Below are 20373 nucleotides of genomic sequence, written 5' to 3'. Positions count from 1 at the left end.
TGTGTGTTCAATTCATCATAATAACTATTCACAGTGGCTCCAAAATCCATACTGACCCCAACTCTCTCTTCTGTTTCTTTTTCCGGTTTCTTTGTGGTGGCGCAAAGCATCATGATGCACCAACATTGATGGACTGAAAGCCAGAAGTCTACGTGACCATCACCATCAAGTCCTTCCGTGAGAACCCTAAATCCAAAGAGGACTGTTTCATTTATGTTAGGTAGAATGAACAGAGGGGACTGGGTGGTCTCTTGGTCTGGAACCCCTACAGATTTTATTTTTTTTTCTCCAGCCTTTGGTGTTTTTTTTTTTTTTTTCTGTCCACCCTGGCCATCGGACCTTACTTATTCTATGTTAATTAATGTTGACTTATGTTTATTTTTTATTGTGTCTTCTATTTTTCTATTCTTCATTTTGTAAAGCACTTTGAGCTACATTTTTTTGTATGAAAATGTGCTATATAAATAAATGTTGATTGATTGATTCATGTAGTATATTATCAAACGCCTTCTGAAAATCAAGATGAACAATATCACATCCAGCCCTGTTATTCAAACTTGTGCTCCTTCCTTTACAGAATTCAGGATATTCCCTGTCTAAACCCATGCTGGCACACCTGCTCTAGCCATGTGCTGGTCCGTCTTTTATTTAATCGTTGCTCCCATTAACTTACCTGCAATGCATGTTAAGCTTACTGGCCTATATTAACTTGGATCACTCTACTTATACAAAATGATAATATTTGCTAGCCTCTTAAATAATGGGAAGTAAAAAACAGAAGGACAAATGCCAGCACTGTAATATATTAAAAAAGCAAATATAACAAAAAGGGTAGAAATGAGAAGGCAAAATAAATCACTGGATAAAATGACACCAATTACTCATTCATCCTTTTTTTAACCCATTTATCCCAGTTTCAGATTGCAGGAGCCAAAGACTATCTTAGTGGCATCAGATGTAAAGCAAAAACCTACCACTGAAGGGGCACCAGTTCATGACAAAGAAAAGTTACACACAAACCCACATGGTGCTGGTTTGCAGTTTCCAGTTAGTACAAGCCTCACATCCTTGAACTGTAGAAGGGGAAACCAGAAAACACACAGACAGTGAATGGGTAGGAACTGAAATTAGGACGACACTGGAGTTGTGAGATGGTGACAGTAAACATGGCACCATTCCACCATTTTATTCATTCCTGCCAAAGGGCAATAGGTTCAGCTGTTATAAAGCATTTCCATATATAAGCTTCTACAGCAAATAATACACATTTTGAAACTGATTATACTATTACCAGGTTACAGGAGGTCCAGTTATCTCATCAATACAGGCACAAGGCCATTAACAAGATGCAAGGTAATCACAGGGCATACTTAACCACATACCTGCACTTGCATTTAGCCAATGTAAATGTGCCAGTTAACTACACAATTACAATTTTAGAATTATAAGCAAAGCAATGAAGATATGGGATGAATGTTTAAACACAACACAGGCTGTTTATGGGGAGAAACTCAAAAATCAGAACCCTGGAGCTAGGAAGCAAGCAGCACTAACTACTGTACCATCCCACCCTTCATTCATTCATTCACTCCTGCCAAAGGGCAATGAGTACAAATGTTATAAAGAAAGCATTTGTCCTAAAAGTGACCCTGCAGACACTCTGAATGTTCAAAATGAGTACAGTGGGTTAAAGAGAGAGCTGGAATGAACACATGTCTTTGAGTGGGTGATTAAGCTAGTAAGTATAAAAGTGTTTTCTAAAAATAAGCAATTACTGCATAAATATAGCACACAGTCTAGGATTCTATATACCTTAACTTACAATGAGGATCCTAGTATAACAAATCACCAAAAACATTTCTAGGATAATAATGATTTTAAAATGGCATTCTTCCTATATGAAAATCTTAAAATATTATGGAAAAGGCTAAATGTCAAAATTTAAAAATGACACATTCCTCTTCTGTGTTCTTTTTTGTGGCTCGGTTCTGGCAGAAAACAGTAATATTATACTGACAGCATGCAACTTAAACATATTGAAGCCATTGCCTTTCTTGAAGTTTTAACTACTAACCACAACCACTGAACCAATGCAGCGATGCTGTTTTGACCTTTTACCTGCTCACTTATTACAAAAAATAGTCAGAAATGACAAGTCTTCATATAGGATGCACTGCACGCACATATTCTACTTCTCATTAGCTACAAAAGCTGGCCCCTCACAAACATAAGTACAATATTTTTTCATCAAAAAGAATTAATACTTTGAAAGCCAAAAGGTACCTGACATGGTTTTTATTACTTAAAAAAATACATTTCTTATAAAGATTTAAAAACAGTCCAGAAGAGGGCAAAAAGAACTGCAAGAGACGAGTCAATCAAAGGATGACCTGGAAAATGACTGAAACTAGAGTTACAGTTAAGTGGATCAGAGATGAACTGAGTGAAATGACAATTGCTATCTAACATACCAAAGAAAGATAACATTTAAATTAAATCAATATACAGCATTAATTTTTATAAAGCCTCTTAACATGTAATCATTATTCTAAACTACTTTTACATGTACTGTGGAGCACTGCCATTTCTTTACAAAATGCTGTATATATGTTTATGTGTAATTTCATAATCTAGAATGCATCTTTTTTTCATCAAGCTGGTTAGGGTAGTTTACAGAGTATCTCACAATGACAGTTTTAAAATAGTCAGAGTCTTTGCTTCAGGCTTAGTAGCTTATTGCCGTCTTCTTTGAACTTGTGTGTGAAGGAATGATCTCTAGTTCCCTGCAGTTCCCTTTAGAATCTTAAGGGTGTCCATTAGAATCATCCATCCATCCATCCATTCTCTTCCGCTTATCCGAGGTCGGGTCGCGGGGCAGCAGCTTAAGCAGAGAGGCCCAGACTTCCCTCTCCCGCCACTTCTTCCAGCTCTTCCGGGAGAATCCCAAGGCGTTCCCAGGCCAGCCGGGAGACATAGTCCCTCCAGCGTGTCCTGGGTCTTCCCCGGGGCCTCCTCCCGGTTGGACGTGCCCGAACACCTCACCAGGGAGGCGTCCAGGAGGCATCCTGATCAGATGCCCGAGCCACCTCATCTGACTCCTCTCGATGCGGAGGAGCAGCGGCTCTACTCTGAGCCCCTCCCGGATGACTGAGCTTCTCACCCTATCTTTAAGGGAAAGCCCAGACACCCTGCGGAGGAAACTCATTTCAGCCGCTTGTATTCGCGATCTCGTTCTTTCGGTCACTACCCATAGCTCATGACCATAGGTGAGGGTAGGAAGGTAGATCGACTGGTAAATTGAGAGCTTTGCCTTACGGCTCCATTAGAATCAAGTAATACATAATTTATGGAAAAGTCCTGTCTCCTATTCTCTTCACTCTGTAAACCTCTGGCTATAAATAAAACAGCAGGTCATTTCACTAGTAGAATTCTTAGATGATTCTGCACATATGGTTGCACTGATAAGGTGTGGGGATGAGACAGAGGAGAAGAATCAGGTGGAGAACCTTGTTTCTTGGTGCATAGAGAATTGACTGCAACTTAACATCAGCAATACCAAAGAACTGAATATTGACATTTACTGCACCAAAGAGCCTCTATGCCAGGTCACTATTCAAGGAGTGAATGTACAGGTAGTGCACTCCTACAAGTATATGGGGGGGTCCACATTAACACTAGAATTACCAGAGCCTAGGAAAAAACTCGTAAATCCGTCTCACCTTAAATCGCTTCTTAAAACCGTTCTCACCTCTCCACCAGCGTCTTTTGTTAATCTAAATGTTCTGATAAAAGAAAATTGCAAGTAGCCGGCTATTCCATCCCCCACCGACTTAAAACAAACTTCTCCCAGCTCATGCCTTGACTGATTTTCTGGAAGTGAAGTGGAGTTTTAGAGTGGAAATAATAGATCGTTGTTTGGAACACACGCGATTCATGTCTGTTCCGTTTTTTACAGTAATCTGTGTAAATGCATTGTTAAAACAGAAACGTTTTTTATATTCTAGTAGTAGATGACAAAATGTAGGCATAAACTATATAATGTATGAAGCCTGAAGTCCAAATATCAAAAGAAATATTTTCACAGAAGGTACAAATCTAACACAACAATTGCGCTTATATTCAAAAATATAACTGCAGAAACAAAAAGCCGCCTTAGCATGCGACACTGACACCTATTTATTACGACTACCTCCGTGGCGCAATAGACTCAGTTGCTGACTGGGAATCAAAAGGTCGCGGGTTCGATCCTGCACCTCTCCGTTTTGAGAAGTAAAGTGCTCTTAAGTCTTACTATTTTAGAATAAAAACATACATTTGATTTCAGTCTGTAACAGCCAGTGTAATTTATGATACTAGTAAAGGTTAGCTTTGTTTTTATTTTTTATTAGTCAGTTTTATTATTATTCACGAACCCAAACACACCCCACCCCCGCATCTGACACTGCTGCTTTCACATAGACGCGCTGTAACAGAGGTAAACTCAGCTCCCTTCTACATCGGAGCAAGAATGCACATACCATTGCTTGCATACTAAAGTGTCAGCAGGCAGTTTTCGTGGCATTACACACATTTTTGCACAGGCCCTCTGCACACTACTTGTGACTTTAGGCTTTACGAAGTAAGTAAATAAATAAAGGTAAATCGTGTCATAAAATGATTTCTTCAAAATGTCACATATATTTGTCTCTTTCTTTTTTTAAAATGTGCGTTGATCACCGCCAGCATGTTGTAGCATACAGCATCTGGCTACCTGCATATTCTTGCGTGCACTGAATAAGAGACAAATATACAGTCTGACTGAGAGAATCAGACTGAAAAAAAGCAAACATTTAGAAATGCCATACTTTTACAGCTGATCGGAAGCTGTTTGTTTTCAAATAATATTGCATTTGTGCGATGATGTTTTCACATATATTGTCTTTCTTTCAGGTGTGTAATAGAAACCACAGCATAGAGAGAAATGCAATATTATTTGAACAACAACAACAACATTTATTTATACAGTGGTGTGAAAAACTATTTGCCCCCTTCCTGATTTCTTATTCTTTTGCATGTTTGTCACACAAAATGTTTCTGATCATCAAACACATTTAACCATTAGTCAAATATAACACAAGTAAACACAAAATGCAGTTTTTAAATGATGGTTTTTATTATTTAGGGAGAAAAAAAAATCCAAACCTACATGGCCCTGTGTGAAAAAGTAATTGCCCCCTTGTTAAAACATAACCTAACTGTGGTGTATGACACCTTAGTTCAATTTCCGTAGCCACCCCCAGGCCTGATTACTGCCACACCTGTTTCAATCAAGAAATCACTTAAATAGGAGCTGCCAAACAGAGAAGTAGACCAAAAGCACCTCAAAAGCTAGACATCATGCCATGATCCAAAGAAATTCAGGAACAAATATGAACAGAAGTAATTGAGATCTATCAGTCTGGTAAAGGTTATAAAGCCATTTCTAAAGCTTTGGGACTCCAGCGAATCACAGTGAGAGCCATTATCCACAAATGGCAAAAACATGGAACAGTGGTGAACCTTCCCAGGAGTGGCCGGCCGACCAAAATTACCCCAACAGCGCAGAGACGACTCATCCGAGAGGTCACAAAAGACACCAGGACAACGTCTAAAGAACTGCAGGCCTCAATGGCCTCAATTAAGGTCAGTGTTCACGACTCCACCATAAGAAAGAGACTGGGCAAAAACGGCCTGCATGGCAGATTTCCAAGACGCAAACCACTGTTAAGCAAAAAGAACATTAAGGCTCATCTCAATTTTGCTAAGAAACATCTCAATGATTGCCAAGACTTTTGGGAAAATACCTTGTGGACTGATGAGACAAAAGTTGAACTTTTTAGAAGGCAAATGTCCCGTTACATCTGGCATAAAAGGAACACAGCATTTCAGAAAAAGAACATCATACCAACAGTAAAATATGGTGGTGGTAGTGTGATGGTCTGGGGTTGTTTTGCTGCTTCAGGACCTGGAAGGCTTGCTGTGATAGATGGAACCATGAATTCTACTGTCTACCAAAAATCCTGAAGGAGAATGTCCGGCCATCTGTTCGTCAACTCAAGCTGAAGCGATCTTGGGTGCTGCAACAGGACAATGACCCAAAACACACCAGGAAATCCACCTCTGAATGGCTGAAGAAATACAAAATGAAGACTTTGGAGTGGCCTAGTCAAAGTCCTGACCTGAATCCAATTGAGATGCTATGGCATGACCTTAAAAAGGCGGTTCATGCTAGATAACCCTCAAATAAAGCTGAATTACAACAATTCTGCAAAGATGAGTGGGCCAAAATTCCTCCAGAGCGCTGTAAAAGACTCATTGCAAGTTATCGCAAACGCTTGATTGCAGTTATTGCTGCTAAGGGTGGCCCAACCAGTTGTTAGGTTCAGGGGGCAATTACTTTTCACACAGGGCCATGTAGGTTTGGATTTTTTTTTCTCCCTAAATAATAAAAAACATCATTTAAAAACTGCATTTTGTGTTTACTTGTGTTATATTTGACTAATGGTTAAATGTGTTTGATGATCAGAAACATTTTGTGTGACAAACATGCAAAAGAATAAGAAATCAGGAAGGGGGCAAATAGTTTTTCACACCACTGTATAGCACATTTTCATACAAAAAATGTATCTCAAAGTGCTACAGAAAACGAACAGCGTTATTTATTTGGCACGGACATGCTCAAAAAATACATGTGTAATGCCACAAAAAGTGCATGCAGACATGTCCGTGCCAAATAAATAACATTCAACATTTTGAAGAAATCATTTTATGACACGATTTACCTTTATTTATTTACTTACTTCCTAAAGCCTAAAGTCACAAGTAGTGTGCAGAGTGCATGCTCAAAACTGTGTGTAATGCCACAAAAAGTGCCTGCTGACACTTTAGTATGCAACCAATGGTATGTGCATTCTTGCTCCGATGTAGAAGGGAGCTGAGTTTACCTCTGTTATAGCGCGTCTATGTGAAAACAGCAGTGTCAGATGCGGGGGTGGGGTGTGTTTGGGCTCGTGAACACGGCCGAGATAATAAAACTGACTTAACAAAAAAAAAAAAAACAAAGCTAACCTTTACAAGTATCATAAATTACACCGGCTGTTAGAGACTGAAATCAAATGTATGTTTTTATTCTAAAATAGTAAGACTAAGATCAGTTTACTTCTCAAAACAAAAAGGTGCAGGATCGAACTCGCGACCTTTCGATTCCCAGTTGGCGGCTGATTCTATTGCGCTACGGAGGCAATCATAATAAATGGGTCTCAATGTCGTTATGTGGAGAGATGTGAACGATATTAAGAAACGATTTAAGGTGGGACGGATTTACGAGTTTTTTCATAGGCTCTGGTAATTCTAGTGTTAATGAACAGCTGGACTGGTCTCGGAGCACAGAAGAATTCTTAGGAGACTGCATTCCTTTAAAATGGGAAGAGACCCCCTTCAAATTTTCTTTAACTCTGTTATTGCCAGTGTGATTTTCTACGCTGTGGTGTGCCGGGCGGGTAACATTACGCCAAGACAGTTCTACCAAATTAACAAGCTAATTAAAAGGGCAGGTTCAGTTATAGGACACACTCTGGACTCCCTGGAGGTTGCAGAAGAGGAGAGAATTAAAACAAAACTGAGTGCCATTATCAAAAGTCAAGTCAAGTCAAAGTCAAAGTGAACTTTATTGTCATCTCAACCATATACAAGTATACAGATAGAAGAAATTGCGAAGCTCAGGGTCCAGTGTAACAACATGACGTGCAAATAATAAATTAAAAATAGAATTGAAATTTAAAAATTTTAAAATTAAAGATTAAAACACAAACAAGACAAGACATTGTGCAAAGATAGGACAAAGAAGTAGCAGCAATATTGATGTGTAATATATGTAATATAATAAATAAATAAATAAATAATAGATATAAATAATACAGAAATTATCAGTGTATGATAATAGTTGTTTAAGACGTGTGTAAACATCAACAGGTCAGAATGTTTCACAGCAGAAGGATAAAGAGTGACAAAATCCTTAAAGGTCAGTATGAGATTTCCAGTTCTTTTCCACATGCACACTCATCTTTGCAGGACTGTGGTTTTCATGTATAAAAGTTCTGTTTTTAGAGGTGGTTGAGGCTGAGTGGAAGGTCCCGGGGGCAGCCTGGTGTTAAAGAATCTAACAGCTTGGGGGTAAAAACTCTCCTGCAGCCTGGCAGATTTGGCTTTGATGCTACAATTATGAACTGTGCTGCGCAACCTCCCTGACACACCAACACTGAGGACTTTAAGGGGATAAATTACACAGCAGAAATGTGTCAAGAAATGCTACAGGGGCTCCATTATACCAACAGCAATACACCAGTATAGTGCCTTACTGGGACTGGGACTGCCAAGTCAGAAGCTCTTTTCTTTCTTTTTAAATGATTCCTCCTTTTCAGTCATTCTTGTGTATGTTCGGATCATAGTGCACAGTGTGTGTGTGTGTAATATACTGTATTTTTCTTTTATCTAGTTATGTATTTATTTATGTAAATAGCTCTCTCAATCCCACTGAAGTAGTGCAACAATTTGGTAGTAAAGTGAACAGTGCCTCAACCTATACAATGAGTTGACAAATGAGAGAAGACCATTTACTCTGTCAAGCTGGTTTAGTGATCTGTAAATTATAATAATTATAAGATGTCCCAGTATCACACCCATATACATCTCTGCTTGAATTACTTGATTTAGTAACTTATTCCAGACTCTCATAAACATATCTGTAAAGCAGTGCTTCTGAATTCTACACTGAATGCATTTCACTTTAAATTTCTACTGGGGTCTTTGATTAAGCAATTCACTTCTTAAAATGAAGGAATTCTGCTAAATCAACTTTATTGTTGTGTTTGGGAATGCTGACGTCCTAAATTAGGTCTCCCAAGTAGTCTCCTTTGTTGAAAATGAAAACAATTTAATTCATTTAAGATAGTTTTCATTTAGATTCATTTAGTTAGCCAATAAAAGGTGTCATTTTGCTTGACTTTTCACTACATTCATTAAAGATACGTGAAGGAGAGACCCTTTAATGTTTGGTTAAAGCTGCTGTCTTTTTTTTGTAGTGTGATTTCCAGAGCTACACCAAAGGACTCTAGCTGAAGTCTTACCAGAATATTACCAGTATAATTTTAACTGCTTTTGTAGATTGCTTAGATGAAGGGTTCCAAACCTGGGGTGTCCAAGATTGCATTTCAGGGGGTGCAATAAAGAGGAAGAACATTAGAGCACGAGAACAGGCCATTCAGCCCAAAAAAGCTTGCCAGTACTATCCAATTATTTCTTCCCAAAAAACATGTTGAGTTTTGAAAGTCCATAACATCTTAGTGTCTACCACACTACTTGGTAGCTTAGTCCAAGTGTCTATCATTCTTTGTGTAAAGAAAACCTAATGTTTGTGCGAAATTTAAGTTTTCAACTGTGTCCCTGTGTTCTTGACGAACTCATTTTAAAATAACAGTCTCAATCCACTGGACTAATTCCCTTCATAATTTTAAACACTTCAATCATGTCACCTCTTAACCTTCTTTTGCTTAAACTGTAAAGGCTCAGCTCTTTTAATCTTTCCTCATAATTCAACCCCTATAGCCCTGGAATCAGCCCAGTCGCTCTTCTCTGTACCTTTTCTTGTGCTGCTATGTCCTTCTTGTAGCCTGGAGACCAAAACTGCACACAGTACTCCAGATGAGGCCTCACCAGTGTGTTATAAAGGTTGGGCATAACCTCCTTGGACTTGTACTCCACACTGTACTCCACACATGAAGGCGCTATATAACCTGACATTCTGTTAGCCTTCTTAATGGATTCTGAACACTGTCTGAAAGTCGATAACTTAGAGTCCACTACGACTTCTAAATCCTTCTCATAAGGTGTATTCTCGATTTTCCGACCGCCCATTGTGTATTCAAACCTAACATTTTTACTTCCTATGTGTACTCCATACATCGCGCTATATAACCTGACATTCTGTTAGCCTTCTTAATGGCTTTTGAACACTGTCGGGAAGTCGATAGCTTAGATTCCACTATGACTTCTAAATCCTTTTCATAAGGTGTACTCTCGATTTTCCGACCAGCCATTGTGTATTCAAACCTAATATTTTTACTTCCTGTGTGTAATACTTTACATTTACTGACATTAAGTTTCGTCATGCCACAAATCTACCCAAGCCTGTATGCTATCCAGGTCCTTCTGTAATGATATAACGGATTCCAAATTATCTGCTAATCCACCTATCTTGGTATCATCTGCAAACTTAACCAATTTGTTACTTATATTCCTATCTAAATCATTTATATATATTAAAAAATAGCAGCAGCCCTAGCACTGAACCCTGCTGGTCACCACTCTTAACATCGGCCAGTTCTGAAGAGGTTCCTCGCACCATCACCCTTTGCTTCCTGTGTCTGAGCCAATTCTTCACCCATTTAAAAACATCACCCTGAACTCCCACTTCTTTTAATTTGATGCCCAATCTCTCATGTGGCACCTTATCAAATGCTTTCTGAAAGTCCAGATAAATAATATCATAAGCTCCACTTTGATCGTATCCCTTTGTTGCCTCCTCATATTATTCCAGCCTGTTAGTAAAACACGACCTCCCTCAAAATCATTGGCTTTCTTATAAATTATCTGTATATGATTATACTGTAAATTATAAATTAATGTTAAATACAACATTTCCAAGAGTAGGCTCTACTACTCGCATCACATTTTATATGTAACAGTTTTCACAATAACCATCTTGAAATTCAGCTGTGTAAGTGAATCACAAATTAGGTGAAGGAAACTAAAGCACTCAATGTAAAGACACTGAAACATCTGTCTGGCAACTGCTTTTTATTTCTAAAATGTACTCCCACCAATTAACGTTTACTGTTTTGGATTCAAATATTTGTAATATTTATAACATTTACATAGAATAAAACTTATTGCAGTTTCTTCTTATGTTTTAAATTTTGGATACAAAGCTAGCCAAATAAACACTAATTCTCAAAATGTGAACCATAATTTTTTTTATAAACTGTATATACTTACATGGCAACTAATACCCATTAAAATTCTGAAACTGCTTATTCCATTACCAGGGTGCACGAGGCCCTGAACTTTTCACATCAGCAGTGGCACAAGGCAGGAACCTGCCAAGAACAACATGCCAGTCCATCAAAGGGCACACCTGACCACACACCCATTGAGCCAATTTAAAGGTGTCAGTCAAATTCACTGTCAGTTTCGGGATGTTGGAGAAAAGCCACACAAGCACAAGAAGAATGTGCAAACTGTACACATTGACAAGGTCAGGATTTGAAATGAGAACCCTGGATGCGAAACTGTGACACCATGCCACTCCATTATACACATATGCAAATAATACACAAGGCAAAACATATTAAAGAATTAATGATAACAAATGCAAATAAACTGGCATAACATTTCTTTTAAAATAATTTAAAAATATACATTTCTTTTATAAAACTTCAATCAAGTAAAAGTTAAATAAAATAATGTTTCTTTTTCAAAGAATAGTTCATCTCAGAAGAATTTTTGTTTTCCTCCCGAAACTAAATGGCCAAAAGTGATCACAAAATATTTTGCAAACTGCAATGCCCACCATGAACTGCACAAATATTCAAGATGTCAGCAGCACGTCCTGCTAAAGTTTTATTTACATACATACCTGCCATAAATATCCCCAAATAAACCATCTAGTGACTCAGTTTCTGCTGCACTCCAGCCTGAAAACTCTAACCACTTGAGAAGTCAGGTGTTATGTGGGTGTCACCTTGGCCTGGTCAGGCCGCTCAGGTCCTCAACAATGAGGATCCTGCGAGCCAGATCACCATCGCGGAATTGCGCCACATGGATGCTCCCACACAATGCAGGTAATGTGTCTCATTTGTGACTCCATGAGCAACCACTCGTTCGTTGCAAAGTTAAACCAGTGGTACCCAAGGATTATCTAAAGAGTCCAGTCATCGTCTTGGGTAACTAGATAGCATCCATATCTCTCAAAATATAGCAAAACAGGAAGCGCCAGGATTCTAAAGATTGGAACCTTTGTAATTTTCCAAAGATATTGGGAGAACCACTCACTCTTTTCCAGAAACCTCATGACCCCTCAATGCTCTCCCAAACCATGTACTGACTTCAAGGAGAAAGAGTCACCAGAGACATGAATGTCACTGCCGAGTTAAGTAAACCTCATGAGAAGGTCGTGTGCAACGTGATGGATCTGAGGCTAAGGATCTGCGCTGGTATCCCAAAGGTTGCCGGTTCAAATCCCCATCACTGCCAAAAGAGATCCTACTCTGCTGGGCCCTTGAGCAAGGCCCTTAACCTTCAATTGCTCCAGGGGCACTGTACAATGGCTGACCCTGCACTCTGACCCCAGGGGGTATGCGAAAACTAACACATTTCTAATACAAGAAATTGTATAATGCTAAATAAAAAAAAAAAGGTCGACACTCTCTCTGCAGACAGACAAACTGCTGATGGTTGTGTCAAAGAGGTCATTAAAGACATGGAGCTTGTTTTTTTAATCCAGGACACTTGTAAATCTAAGCACTCAGACTCCTCGCTCAGTTTCTCAGGAGCCCCAATCAGACCCTCCATTGACTCCATGAAGATCACAGCATCGTCCGCAAATTCAAGATCACTGAATATTTCTTCAGCAATGAGGGACCTACCTAAACCTGACATGTATTGTGGTAGGCATAGTAAATAGTCGATCCTACATCTTGACTCATTTCTTCAATTAATGAAGACACGTTACTGTCCAGAAACCTCATTACAACATATGGTTCACTATTTAAGGGCTTGCTGCTTATAACAGCCTAGGGCCAAGTGCTGTTCCTGGATGATATGGGGAAATATAACCAAAAAACGTACAATGCTAAAGCAATAAAATTCCTCATACAACTTTTACATTTACATGATTAGAACACCACAAGCATTAATGGTTTTAAAACTTTGTAAAATATAAAAACTGGAAGAACAAACCTTTCACAGAAAAATGTCTCCGAAGTCCAGGTGAATGAATAAAGATGGGTGATTAATGTATCTAATTTAACTCCAACTCTGCAGTACCTTTTCAAGTTACAGTCCAGTAACTAAGCTACTGACTGCAAAATTCTTTGGTTTCTGAATACATTCCTTCATATATTATGGAGTGCCTTTCCCCTTACATTCTCTGTTGTAATCTTAGATCCTCAAACAGTGGTTTGCTTTTTAGTCAGAGAGCCAGGAATAAAAGAATTGGTGAGGCAGCCTTTTGCTCGTATGCACCAAAAATCTGGAATGCTTTACCGACATACTGTATACGCCAGGCTAATCCCGTGGAACATTTTAAAAAAACCTTCTAAAACCTCATTTTTTTTTTTTTTTTTTGGCTTTTCCAAAATAATTTTTTTTCCCCCACACCAGATATAATAGATTATAATATATACTACAATATCATATACTTAAAAGACTTTCACTCTTTACTAACCTCTGCTAATCTTTTTTTTGGTTTTCTGTGGTGGCATCATATGCCACTGCCATCTGATCAAAGTACTCTGCAGCCTTCTTTGATGTTAGAAGGAATGTGGACGCTCCGACTTTTGACAAGACCCACTGTGTCTAATGTTCTAGGATGATGAATCATAACAATAATGAATTTATGTTTTGTAGAATGCCCACTGGGTGCTGGGTGGTTTTTTTGGACTTGTAACCCAATGAAGGTTACTTTTATCTTTTATCTCTGTGGCTGAGATGTTTGTTTGTCTCTTCTCTTTGATCATGTGATCACAGCATTGGACCCTGTCATTTACCACTGTAACTATTAACAACCTATAAATCGAGTTTAGTACCTAATTTCTTGATCTATGAGTCATGGGTTTTGTGAATTTGGGCCACACAGAGTCATGATTTACAATTATATTCAATGGGAAAGGGTTGCAAATGGTTCGTGGAGTATCTTATGATGGGTTGCCACAGGCAGTTTAAGCAATCTACATTGCTCCGCTGTGACCTGTGCCAACAATTCACCATGGGGGACCACTACCCTTCACCAGAATGATGGTCAGTGGCAATTCTCCAAGGGGAACCATACTGTAAAACCCTGAGATGACTTTCGGAGGCGATTCTAGGTCTTGTAAACACAAAGGCCTTGTTCACACGGGCGTTAAGTTTTTGGATAAACAAACTTGCTCTGAACGTCCTAGACGTTTATGTTGCATTTTGTGGTGGCGTCGATTGACTTCTACACGGCGTTAGTTTGTCTCTGTCTAATGCCAGCCTGCAGCCCAAATTGTAGTTTGTGTGTTAACCTGTGGAGGCAGTGTCGGGAACTGGATATGAAAGCCCTTGTCGTTTTATCTGAGGTGCCTCCTTTCAATATGGACCATTTTGCTATGTTAGATATTAATGTTCTTGTTTTAAAAACTCGTATCTGGCGACGTAGGGAGAGAAAAAATCGCCGCCGCTACTGGGTTCATCCTCTGACTGCACAATGTCGGGTTAAAGGAAGTTTTTTTGTGCTTTATTTTAATTACTGTCGAATGTCGGTTTCCACTTTTGATTGTCTGCTGCAACTGGTGCAATGCCACATTGCACGGCGATCAACCAATATGCGACTTGGTGTTAGCCCCGAAGAGACTACTTGTCACTTTGAGGTAAGGAAACAGTAGTCGAGTGTGCGCTTACACCGGTGTTATGCACTGAAATGCCCCCGCCATGGATTGCCCCCCTACATAATCGTTATCAAATATTATATTAGAACAAAAATTAATAGGTTCATGGTTTACAAATTACATGAGACAATAAAATAAATATGAAATATGAAGCAATATGAAAATATATATGTTGTATATGAAAACATAAAATATCCGGTCCTCTGAAGCGTAAAATAAACGCGCAGAAAACGAACTAGAAGCGGTTTCCTTGCGTTCGTTGGGTTTTGAACGCCAAGAAAAAGCTGCCTGCAACGTTTTTTTGATGCCGTATAAACGCACTGCCGGACAAACGCACGTCACCAAAGTCCGTGTGAACACTCTCATTGACTCCTACGTGTAGAAAACACTCGGCGCTTGATCCGCGCTTACCGGACGCTACAAACGCAAAAAAAACGCTCGATTTTAACGCCCGTGTGAACAAGGCCAAAGGCGGCAAAATTGGGTCATGAGAAACGAAAAGTGTAGGAAATACTGGTCTAGTTAAAACATACTTAGGGACTCATCCATTTTTATTAAACCCTAGTCATACTACAGTATTTTTTCAGCAATTTCATGTGTAAACTTTATTTACATAACCTTAAGTTGCAGTACACTTCCATGACCACCAATTTTGTTTTATGACAGTCCACGTGACGCAACCAGACTGGTATACAGCTCACACTGACAACAATCAAATGAGTCTGATTTATAGTCATGGGGTGCGCTTGTTTGTGTGTGACAGCTGACAACCAATGAGTATTCAACTAGAAGTACAACGCATACCACATAGATGAAAGATGAAAAATGGGGGTTTTGGATCAACGAAAACAGAAGGGAGGCTTATCTGTCCAATGTCTCATGTCTTTCTTAACATGGCAGAAATAGAAAAGGTAAGAGAGGGGCAGAGGCTGCGGCTAAACTGACCATACCTGGAAAACATGCATACAACCATCAGTGCTATCAGGTAGAGATTTAATTGACTGTCAAAATGTGGAAAGTTTTCAAGACTTTAGAAACTTGAAACTGTGCTCAGAAGTCATGAGGCAGTTGTGTAGTCTGTCGTGCCCTACAATTACCAGCTGGGTAATCGGACACCTTCAAGGTAATGACATCCAGCAGCTGAAGTCCTTAAACTTCACATGGTCTTCAATGAGGTACCATGTAATTAAATGTATTGTTTAAGTTTGTATTTATTTGTCTATTTTACCATAATTCTCTTTTACTTCTTGTAAAGCACTTTCAGCTACACATTTTCTATGAAAAACATGCAAAATACTTAGAGAGGTTTATTCCACAATATCAACCCCATGTAACTTCAAACTTATTACTGATATCTACATATAGTGTTTGTAACTTCTCTATAATTAGATTTGAGTAGGTATAGTATACAGCATGTCAGATTTGATGCTTTTTACTTAACTAGTTCTTATTACAAGGCAGCATATCTGGGAACGAGAACTTAATTAGATGGTCTGGAAATCTATATGAATTGTGCCTGTTCTCTGCATTTTTGTGGGCTTTCTACAAATTCACCCCTCTTCAAACAAAAACACAAACAAAAAACACACTGTGTAGACACTGACCACATGGCACTAAAATTGCTTATGCTGGGGAAAAAAAAAACATATTTTTAACCCAACAATAACAATCTCTGACCAATGGGAACCAAGCTACACAAAATTTAATTTGCATGCTGCAGTTGTGTGCTTGTGCACATGTGGGTTTGCTTGTCTTTGCAAAGTACACATTTCAATAGACACGTTTTAGCTTTGGCTATCACTTACGATGGTGATGAGATACAGTGTATAAATTTGTACAATAAAAAATAAATAAAGAATACACAATGACCCTTATTATCTTACTGGGCTGTTCTACTTTTGAAGTAAATGATAAATTAAATTTGCACATATCATGGAACATCATATCCCACAATGATACTGCATGTTTTACATTTCTTCCACTTCACAAAATAAACTTTTCACTGTAATGTGAGCATAATGAACTATCCATCCATCGATTTTCTTCACCATGAGCATGCTGAACTAATAACCGGTGAATTCAGGTAAAAAACAAAATTTTATGCAAGTGCTTACCACAAGGTTGTAAAAAAATCAATTCTGAGTTGTTTACTTGGTTTTAAAAACACTTACTTGCTGTTTTGGATGTCCGTTTCAAAAAGATGCTTTGAAATAAAGTGGTATTCCACACCATCACTCTCATGGCTCTTTTTTGCTCTAGTTGTGTCTGGGAGGAGGAAAAAAAACAAATATTCTCACATTTAATGAAGACAATTATTTTTAATTAACTGCATTGTCTATTCAAACGAAATATGTTATTGTTGTGTCAGCAGGCAAACAGGTATGGTTAAACAGAGCACACAAATACAATAGCCTTGACAATTCACATTATTTCATTATGACAGTGTTTCTCAAATTATGGGTCATAAGACATCTCTAATTGGGCCATGCAGAGTCATGAATTATAATTGAAGTGAATAAGAAAGGGTCGCGAATGGTTTGTGGAAATCCCTGCGATAGTTCGTCACTTGCATTGGTGAAGCAAACTCCCCGAGAAATACACTGTTTTGGCGATTCTCCAAGGAGGAAGGATGAGGATCAGCGGCTTTTCTCTGGTGGGAATCACCCCAACCCGGACAATGATCGGCAGGGATTTTTCCAGGTGGAACGGTATAAAGATTGGCCGCTTTTCCACGGTGGTTATGGATCGTAAAGAAAAGCAACAGACAAAATTGGGTTGCACGAAAAAAAAATGTTTAAAAACCACTGCCTTAATATTAAATAATAATCCTAATATTAAATATTAAATAATCTGATAGATGATAATTCATAGCTGAGGGTTCAGTGTTCTTATCTGTGGCCATTAACCTAAAAATAAAATAGGTCAAGGTACGGTAAAAGCCATTGACTGATTATCTGTCGGGTTTCTTCCTTTTGTTGCCAGTTTTATGTACCGTGGAGGTCTTTACACTGCTACTAAGAGCTTATAAACCAGTTTTGCTATTCTTAATAAAATGTTCTTCAATATAAGAAGCTGTGTTGAGGTAACTTGATATCAGTTACTGTATTTAAACAACAAAAGACTTGTGCAATAAAAAGGCTGCAGAAATGCAAAGTAAGGTCAATTCTCAAGTACCTAAACGCTACTTTTTATTATCTACCTCTTCAAATCTAGATTGGGTTTCTGATCTTTGGGAAGCTGTAATATTCATCATCACAACTTATATGTGAGACATTTATTGCTGTTCAAAAAAAAGTTTTTTTTTTTTTGCATTACTGAAGTAACTTTTACATATTAACATAAACAAATATCCTACTCTCCCTATTTTAAGAAATGTAATGAAAAAATTAATTCAGCAGAATCTTTCATTTATATAGTGAATCACATACTCAGGGAGACCTCGTGGAAATTAAGGGAAAGTGTACTTAAGATGAAATAATGGAAGCACTTCTTCATGTAAAACATCATCAAAGGAGTCATGTGAAGCAGAAACCTTTGGCAACTTGTACTAAGTATGACGGCAAATCAAAAAGTTGATTTCGATTTGAAAGTTACGTAGTAAACTGCAGTGGATAGAAACTAGGGCAACAAAACACATTCACAATGGCTTATGGGTAAATTGAACACACACAGTGTGGCACTAGTCTAGTTGAGGTCAAGGTGTAATGAACATGGACACTCCACTGCAGGATTGCACCATTCTTTAACAAAGTGCCTCTAGTGAGATTTCTTTGGGCAGAGGGAGTGAAACCTGCTAAAATTCACTGAAGGATGTTGGCGTGTTCTGATCAGTAAGCTGTTTGGGTACCCATCTTGCCTAAACTTTATAGTGCCCCAAGTTAACATGTAATACGGAATGTGTAGATCCATAGCTGATATCCAAATGCGCAGCGAGAAATTGAGGTCTGGACTCTGTCTTGGCCACCCTAGGACATTAACAGTGTTGTTTTTTAGTTATGCCTTTGCAGTTCCGGCTTTATATATGTATGGGATTGTTGTGAAACAGGAAAATAAATCTTCTTCACAATCACAGTTGTCTTGCAGGCTGTAACAGGTTTAACTTCAGGATCTCTCTGTATTTAGCTGCATTCATTTTACTCTCTACCTCAAAAATCCTTCCAGGCCTTGCTGTTGAGAAGCATCCACTTTGCATGCTGCTGCCAACACCATGTCTGGGTGTGTGTTTTTAATGATGTGCAGCTTATGACTTATGCCAAACATAATGTTTATTATGATGACCAAAAAGGTCAATTTTGGTCTCATCAGACCATGGAATCTTTTTCCACTTTAGTATCCCACATGACTTTTGGCAAATTCTAGCCAAGATGTCATATGAGAATTTTTTTAACAGTAGCTTTCTCTTTGGCGGCGACTCGGGAAGCACCCACACAACAGTTTTTATATGCAAAGACTCTCCAATCTCAGCGACGGGAGTGGATGACTAATGATGAGAGGTGTATCTCAGATTTTTATTTTTGAGACGAATTTTAGTGTTCAGCTTGTTTAATAAAGAATTATGATGTTCAGATAAGTAAGGTCCAAAATACATAATGAAGGAGAAATTTAAATCAAAGCTCAGAACACTGGAAATATTATATAAATGATGAATACTGTTTGTATAATGCTGCTTTGCAGAACACATTAAGGCATGTTCGCATTAAAGTTTACATTTACCACATTTCTTTGAGACTGTACTTAATTGTACATCTGAATATTAAACTCTCTGCAAAATGTAGGTTCATTGTTTTTATTAATACTGCATTCATCATGACTGTGAAACTAAGTAAAATAGGACTCCAGTTAAAGTTGGATTCCACTCAAAAATGAAGCAGACTGTCATTTAATTTTAAAAAAGGGGAATAAAATTGACTGCAAGGCCAAAATATGAGGCAGTGGAATGGTATTTATTCAAAAGGAAGGAAAATAATTTCTTCCATCACTCAAAACTGTCAGGCCGGCTGTGAAAAACTGACTGTTACACTAGAAAAGAAATAATATTGTTCTTGAAAATGAAATGCTTCCATTTTGAAAAAAAAAAAAAAATTACTAACTATAATAAAAGTCATGTTCAGTAGGAGAAACTAATTACAACATTTTGGGAAAATGTTAAACATTTCCCCAAACAAAGTTCTTTTAGTATATATCTGGTGAGTATAAATCTACGTTTGTGAGGTAATAAGAGCTTGTTATAATCAGCAAGGACGACATTCTCCAGCAAGAGGGATCATTTGACAAAAAAAAGATACATGAATCAGGAGCATGATCATATCCAAAAAGTTGCTTGAGTTTTATTGGATTAAAAATAGCTTGACATCTATGTGTGGATTTTTTTTTGAGCGTGGGCTCTTCGTTGTTTAAATTAAATAAGGAACTTACACACATCATATATGTTGTCACGCACGAGCGATTAGGAGGCCGCGGACTGATTCGAGAACACCTGGGAAAACATTCGCCGCCAGGGAATGGCGGGGTATTAACTTTCTCCCTCTGCTTCCTTATAGAAAAAGAGACCTTCCAGCACCATAGGCCTGGTTGACCGCAGTCGCGTACTTCCGCCCTTCCTCCGCCATCTTGCCCTGACGTCATCCTTCCCATCCTCCCTTGCGGTCCTTCCCAGCTGTCCTTCACTTCG

The 20373-nt window shown here is 38.3% G+C and overlaps 1 protein-coding gene across 4 annotated transcripts in view; it reads right to left on the bottom strand.

Moving 5' to 3' along the window:
- The window catches only part of mpp7a (membrane protein, palmitoylated 7a (MAGUK p55 subfamily member 7)), a 371884-nt gene that overhangs the window by 16044 nt on the left and 335467 nt on the right, over nucleotides 1-20373 (bottom strand). For all 4 annotated transcript variants that reach the window (XM_039753882.1, XM_039753883.1, XM_039753884.1 and 1 more), the window contains one exon: nucleotides 16874-16967. In XM_039753882.1, coding sequence (XP_039609816.1) covers nucleotides 16874-16967 — 94 coding nt within the window. The remainder of the gene's footprint in view (nucleotides 1-16873; nucleotides 16968-20373) is intronic.

This window comes from Polypterus senegalus, chromosome 5 (genome assembly GCF_016835505.1).
Source record: "Polypterus senegalus isolate Bchr_013 chromosome 5, ASM1683550v1, whole genome shotgun sequence".
NCBI classification, from domain to species: domain Eukaryota; kingdom Metazoa; phylum Chordata; class Cladistia; order Polypteriformes; family Polypteridae; genus Polypterus; species Polypterus senegalus.
The sequence above is the reverse complement of the archived record's forward strand: the minus strand, read 5'-3'. Positions and strand labels throughout refer to the sequence as shown.